Source organism: Vigna unguiculata, chromosome 8 (assembly GCF_037176805.1).
Source record: "Vigna unguiculata cultivar grain cowpea cultivar isolate G323 ecotype 2 chromosome 8, ASM3717680v1, whole genome shotgun sequence".
Lineage (NCBI taxonomy): Eukaryota > Viridiplantae > Streptophyta > Magnoliopsida > Fabales > Fabaceae > Vigna > Vigna unguiculata.
The window spans coordinates 33,264,436-33,280,864 of NC_140799.1; the positions used below are offsets into that span (position 1 = coordinate 33,264,436).

Below are 16,429 nucleotides of genomic sequence, written 5' to 3' on the forward strand. Positions count from 1 at the left end.
CATTAATGGTCAAATAGATGAAACTTAACCTTAAAATGTTCCATATGGTATTTTCATTATTTTAATTTAATATTATTCTTCGTGCCTTTTTCTTGATTAAAAAAAATTGAAATTTAATAGTTTGTTTTCAGTTTTTTTAAATGTATATAATTTAAATCTCAAATAAATATAAATATAATCATCACAATATGTCATTAAAACTTGAGTAGATTTCCTACAAGAAAATTACTAAACTAAATTTATAAACTAAGTTAGACACCATTTATAAATCAAATATGATTGGTATATAAAAGGGTTTCTATTATTAAAGTAAAATTATAAATAATTTGTTAAATATAATTTAAATTGGTTTTTAATAAGGTTTTAATTAGTTACTATTATTTATTTTAAATTAATATTCATTTTTAAATTAAACAATAATTTAGAATCCATGATAGCAAATTGTTAAAATCTTAATACTTAACGTTAAAATTAATTTACACCATAATTTATAAATTGATTATAATTTTTTATTAATAATAGAGACTATTTTAAATACAAATAGTTATAGTTTATAAGATGGTTTCTAATTTATTTAATATAATAATTAATTTTTTTTTCTCTAGATGTAATTGTTATTTAATGATTTTCTTATAAAGATTCTATAAGTTGACTGTGATTGTTTGAATATATATTTAACCATCAACATGATGTTAGGGTTAAAAAACATATATAAAAGTAAAATAATTCCAAAACTCAAATTATAAGGTCATTAATATCCAATTCTTTGTGACCTTTAAAATTACATGGATTTTAAAAACATGGTAAAAATTTTCACTTTATTATTAATAGAAACCTAAGAAACAATTGATAAACTTGAAAAACTATAGCCTTTGCATAAAATCAAATTTAGATGACCATTAACTTTTTCGTCTCTTTGGCACGTGAATCACATGAAAGATGTCTATTTTAAATAATTCTATGATACTTTTGGCATGATCCAACAAATAGCTCATTAAATTCCTTTTTAGAACAACATGTGACTTTACACATAAAAACTATATTTGCAAAGCAAAATTAGTTTTATTTTACAAGATAAAGATTATATTCTTATTTTATTTATTAAATAAACAATGATAATTTTATAAAATTTTCAAAAAGCTATGACTCATAAAGATATTTAAATCCTTCATACACAAAAAATAGTCAACAATCTTAACATACAAACCTAAGCAATTTCATATATTTTTAGTGTCCAAAATAAATGTAAGTCTAAATCATACATTATGTAAAAGTGATATTTAAAGCCTTCATAAACAAAAAATAGTCAACAATCTTAACATACAAACCTAATAATTTCATATATTTTTAGTGTCAAGAATAAATGTAAATCTAAATCATACATTATGTAAAAGTGAGGAGATTTCACAGTCTTAAACTTTTTTATTAAAGATGGTATCATTCCTTATATAGATTGAATTCATATTTCATTAAAATTAAAATTCATCGATGTTTTCACTGACACTAAAATATCATAATTTTTTTTTTCACTTCTTTTCACTTTAGAAATAAATATGGTAATTTTAATTACAAGACCATTCTCACGTAAACACACCTAAAGCATTTCAACTACATGAGACACCTTCCATTATTGCGTTCCTTATTTTCCATTGAAAGTCTACGACAAATCCACCACGTACATGTTCCAAATAATGTAAATTGTTTAAGAATTTATTTATTTAACATAATAAATTTGTTCTCATACAACTTATGGGCGTATTGTATTATAATGTATTGTTTTTATTTTATTAAATAATTAAATGAGTAAAATAATGCATGTGTATGTTGTATTTTCAGTCTACTCTTAATAATTAGCCGTTCCTTTCTTCTTTCTTGATTAATTCCTAATTATAAGCTTAAGGGAGTTTACACATTGAACATTGAAAGCAACAATTTGTAAATTTTTTTGAATCAAATCACACAATGATAGAAAATTGTGAGTTGTCCCTTTTATATTAGTTACGTGCTTAGTTGCTTTTTGTTGCTATTGGCTATATTGTTTTGTTTATCCACCACTCTTTGATTTGAATCATTAATTAATGGGAGGTGATAGATAAAGTATGCAATCACCCTATTTGATTTGATTGGATTTGAATCATTGATGGAGGCCATGGATGAATGACAAATAAAATGAGTTAAGTTTATAAGATTTAAAAAATAATAATTAATGAAAGGTGTGTTATTATTATTTTTTCATTATTTTAGAATTTTTTTATTTTAGAAAATTTCAAAGGCACCTTAATAAGCTTTCTTAATGAACTTTAAATGTGATGTTGAATTCCTATTTAGAAAGAAAAATTATCAAATATTAGTGGTTTTCAGAAGGTAATACTTTTATTTATTTTTTCTATATTTTTATGCTTATATGTTTAGCGACTAAAATTTGTTTTTCATAAAAATATAAGAAGTTGCAATGTGATTTAACTAATAGTTTATTTTCACCCTTATAAGTTGAATTTTTAAATTTTAAAAAATATTAAACATTTTCAAAATAAGCTTTTTGTTATGAATTAATGATTGTCCATTGATTTGATACATTTACTGATATGATTCATTACTCTTTATGGTAAATATTTGTATTAACTAAGTTGATTTGTTTCCTTTATGGATTACATATTGTATATATAAATAGGACTCTTCCTATCAATAATAATACACAGATGAGTTGCTCCCTATTCTCTCATTCTCTATTCTCTCTTGTTTCTTCTCTTCTCTATTATCTGTCGTCATTCTCTATGTTATTCGCTTTATTTCATAACACGTTATCAACACGATGCTTCAACCAATTGAGGACTAGTGGAAGCTTTTTCTCTATAACGACAGTGCTCTGCGTGTCTCAGTCCAGGCTCTTTCTAATCCTTTCTCCAATTATAATTTTAACTTATATTCTTCCTCTTGCGATAAGAATTGTTTAACTTTATTAATTTTCATCTTCGTCTTATTATTTTTATTTTTATTATGACGGTGATTATTATTATTATTAATATTATTATGTTATATGCTAGTTCTAAACACGCGAAAAGTTGCAAAATTTGGATTTGTAACTCTGGATATTACAAGGAAGAATTCCTTATATTGGAATTTTAAATGTTGAAATACATTTATATGCAATTGATATTGGGATACCATTGAATAAAGAAATAAAGCATCTAAGCAATTAATTTGCTCATGCGACAAAAATATTGTGAAAAGAGATTTCACAAATATTATGAATTTATTTCATGCCTATGTATGGCTGGTTGGACAAAGCAATAAAGCTTTTGATGAAAAATCATGAGATCCGCCTAATCTGCTCCATTCCCAGAAGTGAATGCAGCAATAAATATTATGAATTTATTTCATGCCTTTGTATGGCTGAACAAAGCAATGAGCTTTTGACCTCAAGAAAATCATGAAACATGTCCAAACTGGTTCTACTTCATTCCCAAAAGTGAATGCAACAACATTTTATTTATATTTTCATGATCGTGATCGTGATCTTGATTATGGACATGATTATAAAGAAAATTTCAAAGACACATTTTGTCACCAGAAGTGGCACAATAATGTGAAAAAAAAGGAAAATGTGAAAATATTGACAAAAAGATGAAAGTATATATTATCATTACGGTGGTAAAGGCCATTTGAGTTGTACTTATTGTACACCAGAGCATCTTACAAATAATGAGAAGAACATAGAAACACACTTTGCTTATGAAGATGGTGATTCTGATTATGGCCATATGGATGCTACTCATAATATTGTTATTTTCTTTGCTAAAGCAAATGAAAGCATTGATCACCTAATTGATTATGAGAGTGTTGAAAAAAAATAAATCTCATATTGATATTTACGTTTATATGAAAAACGAATGTTTGCACTAGTACCAAAAAGATATGTGTCTTATTGATAGTGCAACAACTTATACAATTCTCAAGAGTAATAAATTTTTCTCTTGTTTGATAATGCGAGACATCAATGTTAGTATTATTTATAGTACTACAAATATATTTGAAGACTCTAGAAGAGCTATTATACTTCTACCAAGAAGTTGAATAGAAACTTATTAAGTTTCAATGACATTTGTCTAAATGGATATTATATTGAGACAAACAATGAAAAAGCTATGAAATATCTTTATATCTCTATGATTGAGTTGAAAAAGAAAGTGTGTTGGAGAAATTATCAACATTCTCTTATAGTTTGTACTACAAGTTTATTAGTACAATTAAAATGTATGTCATAGTAAACCAGAAGTTTACAAATCAAAATGATTGCCTTGTTTGACATGATCAGTTATTATGATGCGAAAAAAAAAGGGTTGAAAAACTCATGTGGACATCTTTGAAGCGTGATAGACCTATTGGTTCCAAATATAAAAACTCTTGAATGAGAAAGGGAGCTAAAATGCAAAATGACCTAATCGAAAAGGTTAAAATCCCAAAAGATTCATTTGACATAATTAATGGTTCGGTTCCAGAAGAACCTCAAGTACCTGAAATGGTTGAAATGATGAGATCTCAATAAATTATGTCATGAATCATAGAATATGGAACCAAAATAAAGTTAACATTGACGAAAATTTTACTTATAACATAGCGATGAATATTATGAATGACAATGAGGATCAATAAGCAATGATCATTGAAGATTGTCGACGAAGAAAAGATTGGCCAAAATGAAAATATGCAAAGAAGCAAATTGTATTTGCTTACTGAACGAAAGGTTTTTGGACGTATAGTTCGCACACCTGAAGTTGTGAAACTTGTTGGGTACATATGGATTTTTGCGCAAAAATCAAATTAAAAATGATGAAATTGTTAGATACAAAGCATAATTGGTTGTTCAAGGTTATTCACAAAACCTTGTATTGATTAGTGAAAAAACATGTTCACTAGTATTGGATGCAACAACATTGCAATATTCGATTATCCTAGTTGCACAACAAGGTTTGCATTTACATCTAATGGATGATGTTACAATCTATTCGTACGGTTCTTTTGAGAATCATATTTATATGAAAATCCCTGAAGGATTTTATTTGCCCAACAAGACAAATTCTAAAGAGGGTTATTCAATAAAATTGAACATGCTCTTTTATTGATTAAAGCAAGGATGTGCGTGGTATAACCATCTTATTGAGTTCTTATTAAAATAAGGATATGGAAATGATCCTTTTTGTCCTTGTATTTATATGAAAATATTAGAAAATCAATTTTTCATAATTATTGTTTATGTAGATGACATAAACATTGTTGAAACTACTAATGAGCTCACAAGGCAATTGAAAGAATTTGAGATGAATGATCTTTGAAGGGCAAAGTCTTGTTTGAAATTAGAAATTGAGTATTTAAATAAAAGTATTTTTATACATCACGAGGCTTATATGATTAAGGTGCTTAAAATGTTCTAAATGGACAAGTCATGTCCATTATGCACTTCAATAGTTGTGAGGTCGTTAGATGTTGATAAAGACTATTCTTAGACCTCAAGAAAATGATGAAGATCTTCTTGGTCTAGAAGCACCATATCTTAGTGTCATAGAAACACTAATGTATCTTGCGAATTATACTCGATCTAATATTGCATTTGCTATAAATTTGTTAAGCAAGATATAGTTCTTCAACTACAAGAAGAAAATGGTTTGGAGTAAAACATATACTTCGTTACTTTAAGGGTACTACGAATATGAGCTTATTCCATCCAAATGATTCAGATTCAGACCAATGGGTTATGGATATGCATGTTATTTTACATATTTTTACAATGTCACAATGGTTGATCACAAACAAGATGTTTGTTCACATGTGGTAGCACAATAGTTTCATGAAGGTATATGAAACAAACCATAGTAGCAATATCGTCTAATCATACAAATTACGAGGAAAGTTGTGAATATGTTTGGTTAAGGTTTATAATTCAACATGTGCAAGAAACTTGTGACTACCCCCGAGAAAGATGGAATCAACAACCATATATGAAGATAATAGTGTATTGTTCAATTGAAAGGATGATATAGATATCCAAAAATTCGTTCATCTGAAAATATGACAAGTCTATTTGTAAAGTTTTTGCCAAGAAAAACTTTTGAGCAAATGACTCACAAATTCGGACTCACCTTAATGATGTAAGTTTACATGAGGGGGAGAAATAGAATATGTGATGAACAATATTGTATTAAAGAATACAGAATGTTGTACTCTTTTTCCTTCACTAGGTTTTTTATCCCAAAGGGTTTTTCCTAGTAAGGTTTTAACGAGGCACATTCTTTATCAATGGACACTCAAGGGGGAGTGTTATGAATTAATGATTATCCATTGATTTGATACATTTACTGATATGATTCATTACTCTTTATGGTAAATATTTTTATTAACTAAGTTGATTTGTTTCCTTTATGGATTACATATTGTATCTATAAATAGGACTCTTCCTATCAATAATAATACACAGATGAGTTGCTCCCTATTCTCTTATTCTCTATTCTCTCTTGTTTCTTCTCTTCTCTATTATCTGTCGTCATTCTCTATGTTATTCGCTTTATTTCATAACACTTTTAAATATTTTATTCATAGTAGGTTTAATACTATTGTTTTGTCCTCATAGAATAATTATTTAATTTTATTTATTTATAACTCAAATTAGTTTCTATACTTAAAAAAAATGATTCTTTAAAGGTATCGTCATTTAGAGATGATAAGATGATATCTATTAATACAATAACCTATGTTTTATATTTTTATTGTTAAATCTAAAAGCCAAATGGAGAGAATGAAACACTAATCTAACTCAAACAATAAGAATATATCAAGTCAAAAATAAAAATGTTATTATAAATATAGGAAAAAAATACTATTAAATCTGGATAATATTAATAAAATTACGGTCCAATGATAATTAACCCTTAAACTAATGATATATATTTTCATATGCCAATAAAAAACCCTTAGAGTAACTCTCACGCCATTGTATTATTAGAAATAACATCCCGAAATGCAAATTCTTCCAACTCCAAACATATCACCATCAAGGACAACAACTACATCAATTAGAGACAAAACCCAATTTTAAAACTTTTTTAATTACATCTTGCTAAATAACTAAAAAAAAAAATCAATGGTTAAAATTTAATTTAAAGGACATCCATTAATAATAAGTTTATATCTCCAAAACTAATCTACTAAAACGATTACTTTGAAGAAAATTTCAAAATTTCATCATTTTTTTTCATCGATAGTAGTATTATAGTTAGTATAAAAGTGTCTAATAATAACCCTTTTACAACAAATACAAACATAATTGTTATGTTCTAATTTGGTTTGAAGGAAAATATCAAAACTAAAACCACACAAAGTTCCTAAAAAAGTATATAAATGATTTTAATGTAGCAACCTATAAGTTCCACATATAAGATTACGTGATCCTTAATGTTATTATGTTATTACAAACAACATAAGATTTGGTTTGAATAAAGAGTTAAAAAAAGTTGATTTAACCTAGGAGTATATATATAGTGGGTGTTATGTTTTAAGATAGTGAGAGAATAAAGAAAGATTGGTTGGATAAGGTTGAAGGGTTCGTCAACTTCATTCGTGCGCCATATTTGATAGGGTTATGTTATGTTATGTGAGATTTGAAGGTGAGTCATGAAAGTGGGGACCAAGCATTAATATTTGATATAGAAAGCACACCAAACAGTTCCAGAACTTCCTTTCTCAAATTCCTCTTCCATCTTTTCGTACATGCAATGTATCACCAATTATATATGTAGTCTAAATTTTTTATTAGTTTTTTTTGTGTGTCTTATTCTCTGTTACACGTTAAAAATACACTGCAATAATATTTTAAATATTTTTTTAATATATTTTAAAACATTAAAATGAATGATATTCGATGTATTATGAAAAAAAATATTAAAAAAAATTTAATTCATGTAGAGTTTCACTTGTTTTTATCACAAACAAACCATAATGATTTCAAAGTAAAAGTAAAAGTCGCGAGTTATTGAGTTCAGAATTATTGAACAGTGTGTTTTTCTTTTCTTGTTTACAACAATCAATTATTAAGAAAAAGTAATATTTTAAGTTCGGAATGTTGACACCCTGTGACCTCTTGAACACTTAAATTTTTTTTTTTTGGTGAAAGTGTACATAAGAAGAAAAGATGAAATCTAAAGAAAAATTAATGTAAAAATTTATTGGGTGTTAAATATTATAACGTTGAAGAAAATAGGGTGTGCGCTGGAATAAAATAATGTTAATTATTATATTATATGTACTTGTAAATAAATATTTTTATTAATTAACATGTTAACGTATTGTTTACAATATATAACCATCAATTAAACTCTTTTGGCAGTTATCTTAAAAATTTTAAAAATTATGTTTAAGATAATTTTTTCATTAGAGCAAAGTGTTAGTAAATTAAATCATTAAATATAATATTACAAGAAAATTTTTAAACAATGACTAATTTTAATAACAAAAAATAATTAATTATTATACTAACAAATTTAAAAACTAATTATAAACTTAAAATGATAATTAAAATAGTTTAAAAATTTATAATTATTCTCTAAATTGATAATTAAAATAGTATCTATTATAAATTGGTCTCTAAATTGGTTTTGGTTACAAAAAAAATTTACTTTTAATTAAAAAGTTGATCTTTAAATATAGTTTGTCTCACTAACATCAATCATTATTTAAGAGTTTTCTAAAATTTGTACCTTGGTTCTAATATATTTTTTAATTTTACTTTTTACTTGTTCTCTAATTTTTTTTGTCAAAAAAATTATTTTCTTATGTGAAATATTTTTAATTTTTTTTTCTTTTTGATTCCTAAATTTTTAATATATATTTTCGTTGGACAATAAGTGCGAAGTTAACATATATAGTTAGTGTAACAATAAAGATCAAATACAAAAGTAATTTGTTTAGAGTTAAAAGAAAAAACAAAAAAAGTGATTAAAAGTGAAAAATAAAAATTAAAACATAATTTAGGAATGAAAAACATATATTGTTTAAGTCTATTCTTAATATAATATTTTACTTTTGAGTTCTTTAATTATTGCCAAAAAGAATAATGATTAATAAAATCATTTTTATTACAATATTTTGTTATGTGATGCTGAAATCCAATAATTAGCTGATATTGTAAAATAATAGTAAAAGTTTCGTTGTCTTCAATTATATAGCCAATAAATAAGTTGTTCTTGCCCCAAGATTCCAAAATATGTTGACTTGTTACTATCAATCACTTGTGAAAGGTCACTCACCCTATTGTTGGTGAATGATAAAATCAATGGATACATGAAATTTCAATTCTCTTTTCATTTCTTCAAGCACATATTTAGATGATCACAACAACAAAAGAAAGGGAGAGGATACAAATTATAGCATATAATTATTTTTTTTGGCACATAATTGATAGAGGTTATGTTTCAGCCATTAAATACCTCTCTCCACCATAGAAAAAAAATGTCAAATTATTATTGTTATCAAATATTACAAACTATGGAAACGAATTTTGGATCACATAACATTCAATTGCATGTGCAGTCAGAGAAATATATGTACATGGGTGATTCTATAGTTCTTGAAAATCATAAGGTCCACACATTTCTTTAGTATCTCATTAATGAATCATAAATGTATGGTGATTATTTTTTTTCATAACCATGTTTCAAAAAATCTTTAAATGTTTTTATTGAACATTCTGGTAAAGATAAGATGATTTTATGTTATATGTGAGTGACCGAAACCTTATCTTATAAACCGATTTTGTAAAGTTAAATTAGGTTCAAAGTTCACTTTTTAAAATGACATGAGTCATTTAAAGTCTATCATATTAAAATATAATTGTTGGATTTATAGTGTCACTTGTTGTCGAAATATCCACTACTTTTTAATCCTATGATATTTGAGATGTGTAAAAGAGGTTTATCATAGTCTAAAAATAAGACAATTTCAATAGATACAAATCTCATGCTATAAATCAATTTAATAAGATAATTGAGTTAAACTTTCGCTTCATAAGAGTTTTAAAGGTGCTTTTATTATCTTCTTCGATATATTGTCAATATATGATTTTCACTAATCCCTTAATTAGTGCTCTAAATATATGGTTATTCACAATACCTATGAATATTTACATATTTTTGAAGTGTGAATAGAGAAGGAACCTGCATAAATGAGATGATGAAGCACAAAAGGAGAAGTGTATACAATTGGTGAAGGTAAAGAGAGTTTTAGAAGTGTTCTTAGAATCTTATGTGGTTCTGTATTTTGGTAGGTTGTAAACATCACAACCTAGGTGCCTAATTCAGGTTGGCCAGAAGTTGTTCTTAACTAGAAATGAAGGGGTTTTCTCTAAGTTCACTTCAATTGTGGAAATTTGCAGCCTCAAAAGCTGTGTTTTTGGTGGAAAACTTTGCTCTTTTCTATTATTGGATGTGATCACAAGGTCAATGAAGACCAGACATTCATCTACTTCCATGTTCCTAGTTTATTATCAAGATGCCCCACTTGGAAAAATTTAAGTCGGTTCAATTACCCTTCCCATCCCTACCCTATCATATCATAATTATATTTTCATTATTCCCACAAGTTTCAGAAACAAAACATCTCAGTTTAATATCTCTTAAATGTTCCAAAGTTCGGTTTTGGAGGAAAAGAAAAAGAGTAAAAATTCATTTCTGAAAAAATGGTCCCTCTTTTTCTTTAAATCTCCACTACCAAACATTGACTAAGTAAACTTGCTAGCACAGACAATTGACAAAACTTGGTGATAATAAATTACCTTTGACAATCTTTTACCAATGGATGGTTTCTTCAAATGTTATGTTCTTTAGTTTGTGTGTCTGAAAAAAAGAATCCATATAGTGAATATCTCCTCTCAAAAAAGATTATCTATTGTAAGGAATACCCGTGATGTGAAGAAGAAAAAAAAATGTTAGATCGTTGTCTGTTATACCTATCTTTTAAGAATCGTTCCCCATTTCTATTTTACTTACATTACATAGGCTGGAACTATGCCACTTCTAAGAAAATCATAGTTTACAATTATGAAATGAAAATGGCAGTTACTTGAAACAAGGAAAAAGACATGTACCAAATCAAAAAACCTACGAGTATCTTGTACCAAAAAATACCTATAAGTACCCAACAATAGAGCTAACTATTGAATTTCTGTTCAGGTTTGAAGATGAGAGGAGATTTATATTTGTTGGTTAGGGTTAGAAATTAATCTCAAGATAGTTACTGTAAGAATGGTCCTTTTCTATAAGTTACTTCAATTAGTTTTACACAATCACTTAAACTAATGTTCACTTAATGTGAAAGTTACTGTTCATAGTTAGTATTTGAACAGAAAATAAGTTGTTTACCATTCATTTTGAGGGGTGTGGGGAAGGTGTTAGGTTGGTTAATAAGTCCACCAATAGAGAGTAAAAGAGCATTGAATGCATTTTGCAACTTCTTTGGACACACACACCACTTGCATTTTCTACTACTTCAGTTCTTCTACTGTTCATTTCCTTCATTCTCCATCTTTTATTTCTATATATTATTCCCTGTCTCATCATAACTGACCTCATCTTTGCTTCTGAGTCATTCTCACTTTTCCTTCTCTTTCAGCCATGAACCCATCTGAAGAATTTCTGGAACATGGAATGTCTCAGCAGGTACTCTTTTCTTAATTTTTAGCAGTCTATGTACTGAAGGAACTGTCACCCTTCAATACTTTCATGAATAACTGATCCATTTCTACATCATGGTCATTATTCAGTGAATGTCTTCATTTTTTTTCCTATGTAGTTTAAACTGTCTTTTGAGCTAAACGGGGTTTTGTTACTTTTGTCTGTTGTGTTGAAAACTAATAAGATGTTACTTGTATTCATTGTGTTTCCATAAGGTGTATAAGAAGGACATTGCCATGTTCTGCTTGGGATTTTAAAGCCACAGTGTCCTTTTCTTGATGTCTCCTTTTAATTTTTTACTGGTTTTTCTGGCATTACATCTCATCCATTTTAAACTATTTGTACTTTATGGTTGAGCTTATAGAGGTTGATGTGATGAGCTGCTTCTTATCTCTGTTTATTTCATTTCTTCAATTTTTCACATTTGATTAACGTTGGTGTTTCTGAGTTATGGAGAATGTTGGTCAGAGCAGGTTTAATTAGGGAGGAATCTCAATTCTAGCATTTCTCTTTTGAAATTGAAAACATGATAAATTTGATGTTGCTCTGACATCTGCTCATGATATACTCAGAAGTTCATAGAATGCTTGAATAGAAATTTTGTTTACTTTGTGATATTGGCTAGGGTTAAAAGTGTGTAGTAGTGTATATCACTAATTTCTTATGCTTGGCTTCATGTATCAGAATTTAAAGAGAACTTCCTGTGCAACTGTGCTCACTCTGGCTTACCAAAGTCTTGGAATAGTTTATGGTGACCTCAGTACTTCTCCTCTTTATGTTTACAAGACCACATTTTCAGGGAAATTGAGACTCAAAGAAAATGATGAGGAGATTTTTGGCGTGCTTTCGCTTATCATCTGGACATTTACCATCACTGCTCTCTTCAAATATGTTTTCATTGTGATGTCTGCTGATGATAATGGAGAAGGTAAAGTCTTGAATCATGATCACGATTAGCACAATTTATATATTAGCAGAGTAATATTTTAGGATTAATTCACCTGTGAGTTACTACCACTTTTTGCTTTACAACAGAACTGTAAAAAACCTCTTGCTCCATGAACATCTAAGGATGATTAGTTAAATGTTTTTAGAATCAGTGGTTCACTTGTGCAGGAGGAACTTTTGCATTATACTCACTTCTCTGCCGGCATGCAAAACTAAGTATCTTACCTAATCAGCAAGCTACGGATGAGAAATTATCTGCTTATACCACACAAGATTCTGAAGAAACATGGCTTTCTTCTCATTTGAAGTTGTTCATTGAAAAGCACCCAAGGTTCCAAAAAGGACTGTTGATCTTTGTTCTGCTAGGAACCTGTATGACAATTGGTGATGGTGTGATTACACCTGCAATATCAGGTAGTTGATCAAGAGCAGCCATGAGCTTCTATAAGAACACATGAAGTATGTCATCCATCATTGACTTTGTTATAGTTACATGACTGCATCCCTTATAAATACTAGCTTTATGTCATTGCTCATTTCTAAAGTTATTATTCTTGTTAATTTTATCATCACATGTTTCAGAGTAAATGTTGTATTGTTTACCGAAAATGTGCCATGAGTCATTGTGTACAAACTTCTCAACAAATACTTATAGGAGACAAACTTAATAAATGGAATCAAATTTTTCTCACAAGTTCAAACTTAATGAATGGAATTAAATATTTCTCACATTTCTAAAGTTTGAAGTTTTAGACTTTGAGAACAGAAACCTTACAGTACGTTCAGTTAGAAACTTACAATTCTAATGTTTCTTAGTAAAAGGAAATTACAATTACATTGCATCTCCAGAGGTTTATGCCACATCACCATGTTCTTGGATCTTTATTTTTCTCTTTTAAATTTAGTTTACTTATCGTGAGATTATGAGTTGTTGGTTCAGGAGTTTATATTTGTACAAACATCTTGATTATTTGTTTCTCCTTTGAATCTATGACACTCCTTGTGTCTGCTTTCAGTTTTTTCAGCAGTTTCTGGAGTTCAAGTTAAGATCAAAGAACTCCATGACAGTAAGCCCACCAAGCATATCTTTCACAATCTTTATTTCTATCCACACTTTTTAAAACTCTACATTATTTATGCAGATTATGTTGTCATAATCTCGTGTGTCATTTTAGTGGTCCTTTTCTCCATTCAACATCATGGGACACATAGAGTTGCTTTCATGTTTGCCCCAGTAGTTGCTGCATGGCTTTTGTGTATAAGTGGTATTGGTATCTACAACATATTCCACTGGAACCGGCAAATATACCGTGCACTTTCTCCATTCTACATGTTGAAGTTCCTCAAAACCACTGGCCTTGAAGGTTGGATGTCACTAGGTGGAGTTGTGCTTTCAATCACAGGTACGTATATATACGTATATGATATAGTATTTTATACATTTTTCTCATAAGCATCTATATATAGTTAATTTTATTAACAGCTAGAGTGTAGTGGGATTAATCTTCCTGTGATACTGTCTCAGGAGTGGAGGCAATGTATGCTGCTTTGGGTCATTTTTCTGCACTCTCAATAAAGGTAAATAGAGATTTGAGAGTATAGATAAATGAATTAACTATGTTCAAAACGATAAATGCTTTTAACAGACACCCTTAAATCTCAGGTAGCTTTCACATGTCTAGTGTATCCGTGCCTGATTTTTGCATACATGGGAGAGGCTGCATTTCTCTCTAAGCATCATCATGCTATTCAGGACAGTTTCTACAAAGCCATACCAGGCAAGAAATTATTTCAAGAAACAACAAGCTTCAATGTTATTTACAGCCTCTGATGTAATTGGGCTACTATTTTCTGCAGAAACTGTATTTTGGCCAGTTTTCATAGTTGCAACTTTTGCGGCCATTGTTGGAAGTCAAGCAGTGATTTCTGCCACCTTTTCCATTGTAAGCCAGTGTTGCGCATTGAATTGTTTTCCTCCGGTTAAGATTGTTCACACTTCAAGCAGAATATATGGACAGATTTATGTCCCAGAAGTGAATTGGATACTAATGTGTCTTTGTTTAGCTGTCACAATTGGCCTTAGGGATATAGACATGATGGGTCATGCATATGGTAAACTTCTTTTCCACTATGTTTTCTCATGGTATTTGAAGTATATGTAATGTAATGTAATGTGAGTTCTAACCATTTTGCTTGGTCTTCTGCAGGGCTGGCTATAACCACTGTAATGTTTGTGACAACATGCTTGATGACACTAGTAATGGTCATTGTTTGGAAGCAGGGAATAATAAAAGCCATTATATTTTTGGTACTGTTTGGATCAATTGAACTGCTTTACATCTCAGCTTCTTACTGCAAAATACCTGAAGGAGGATGGATCCCCCTTGTGCTATCTTTTGCTTTTATGAGTGTAATGTTCACATGGAACTATGGAACAATGAAGAAACATGAATTTGATGTGGAGAATAAGGTTTCAATGAGCAAGATACTGTCCTTAGGACCTTGCTTAGGCATGGTCCGTGTCCCAGGAATAGGAATCATTTTCAGTAATCTGGCTTCAGGTGTCCCTGCTATTTTTGGTCACTTTGTCACAAACTTGCCAGCATTCCATCAGGTGTTAGTTTTTGTTTGTGTCAAATCAGTTCAAGTCCCTTGTGTCAGTGACAATGAACGGTTGATCATTAGCAGAATTGGCCCAAAGGAGTACCGAATGTTCTGTTGCATTGTCAGGTATGGTTACAAAGATCTGCAACAAGAAAACTACAATTTTGAGAATAAACTGGTAAGTGCAATAATCCAATTTGTAGAAATAGAAGAGAGTGATCCTGCACCAACCCCAGAAGAATTGTGTATGGATGGTGGAAACTTAAGTATGGAACACCTTGCTGTTTCACCACACACTTTGAATAATTCATGTTACATAGAGAAAAGCTTCCCATTTTCATGTGTTTTACGTGTGAAGAAGAATGAAAATGATCATCTCCAAGAGTCTCCTTATAAAGATGAATCTATGCAGATTTTAAGAGCGAAGGAGTCTGGTGTTACCTATATACTTGGTCATTCCTATGCAGAGGCAAAGAAATCATCCTCTATTCTAAAGAAATTTGCCATTGATGTTGTTTACGCTTTTCTGAGCAAAAATTGCAGAGACCCTGATGTTTACTTGAACGTAGCACATACTTCTCTGCTAGAAGTTGGTATGGTTTACCATGTCTAGCTCTAACAATTTCAATTTGCTTATAAGAACATAGTCATTTTTGTAAATGTTGTTGGTTAAGAAAACATGACAGTGACTTCTGCAAAGATGTTATCCAGATGTATCAGTTGTAGATTTTACACCATTGAACTCTAGGTGTTCATGATTCTGTATCTAAGAAACCAATTTAAAAATTTGTTTCATACAAGAAAAGTAGAATACACACAGGTACATACTTATGTAACACTTATAATATTATTCTACATTCTTAAGGCATGTTCTGTATAGCCCCAAAATACACACTGTATCAGCTTGTATAATTCCTCTAGTTTTCTCTTTATCAGCACAGTTGACACTTCCAACTATCAAAATCCAACTCCAATATTATAATTTTTCAAAGTAAATAAATAATTTCCATAAAGAATTATCACGTAATTAATACTATACCCTACTGAGGGTCTTCACAAAAAATTAACTTAGAAATGACTTCTATTTGTACCTTACGATTCCAAATAATATCAACAAAACGATATGGATCAAGTTTCCCCTTTTGACTTTTGCTGCTTTA

At 29.1% G+C, this 16,429-nt stretch overlaps 1 protein-coding gene across 2 annotated transcripts; it reads left to right on the top strand.

Annotated features, from left to right (window-relative positions):
- The first annotated feature begins 11,442 nt into the window (after positions 1-11,442).
- Positions 11,443-16,181, top strand: KT1 (potassium transporter 1). 2 transcript variants are annotated; one of them, XM_028082713.2, is made up of 9 exons: positions 11,443-11,702; positions 12,402-12,645; positions 12,834-13,079; positions 13,682-13,732; positions 13,808-14,068; positions 14,191-14,243; positions 14,329-14,443; positions 14,523-14,777; positions 14,873-16,181. In XM_028082713.2, exons 1-9 carry the CDS (start codon positions 11,658-11,660, stop codon positions 15,880-15,882), a joined length of 2,280 nt encoding a protein of 759 aa, XP_027938514.1. In that variant the 5' UTR covers positions 11,443-11,657; the 3' UTR covers positions 15,883-16,181. The 2 variants fall into 2 exon arrangements, with proteins under 2 accessions (XP_027938514.1, XP_027938515.1); XM_028082714.2 differs by lacking the exon at positions 11,443-11,702 and having other exon boundaries at positions 12,505-12,645; positions 12,818-13,079.
- The last annotated feature ends 248 nt before the right edge of the window (positions 16,182-16,429 follow it).

Excerpts from the sequence above, each read along its gene's own strand:
- KT1 (XM_028082713.2), top strand. The coding sequence starts at position 11,658 with ATGAACCCATCTGAAGAATTTCTGGAACATGGAATGTCTCAGCAG. Across the intron at positions 11,703-12,401 it reads AACATGGAATGTCTCAGCAG|AATTTAAAGAGAACTTCCTG; the intron begins GTACTCTTTTCT and ends TTCATGTATCAG. Across the intron at positions 14,444-14,522 it reads TTTCTACAAAGCCATACCAG|AAACTGTATTTTGGCCAGTT; the intron begins GCAAGAAATTAT and ends TATTTTCTGCAG.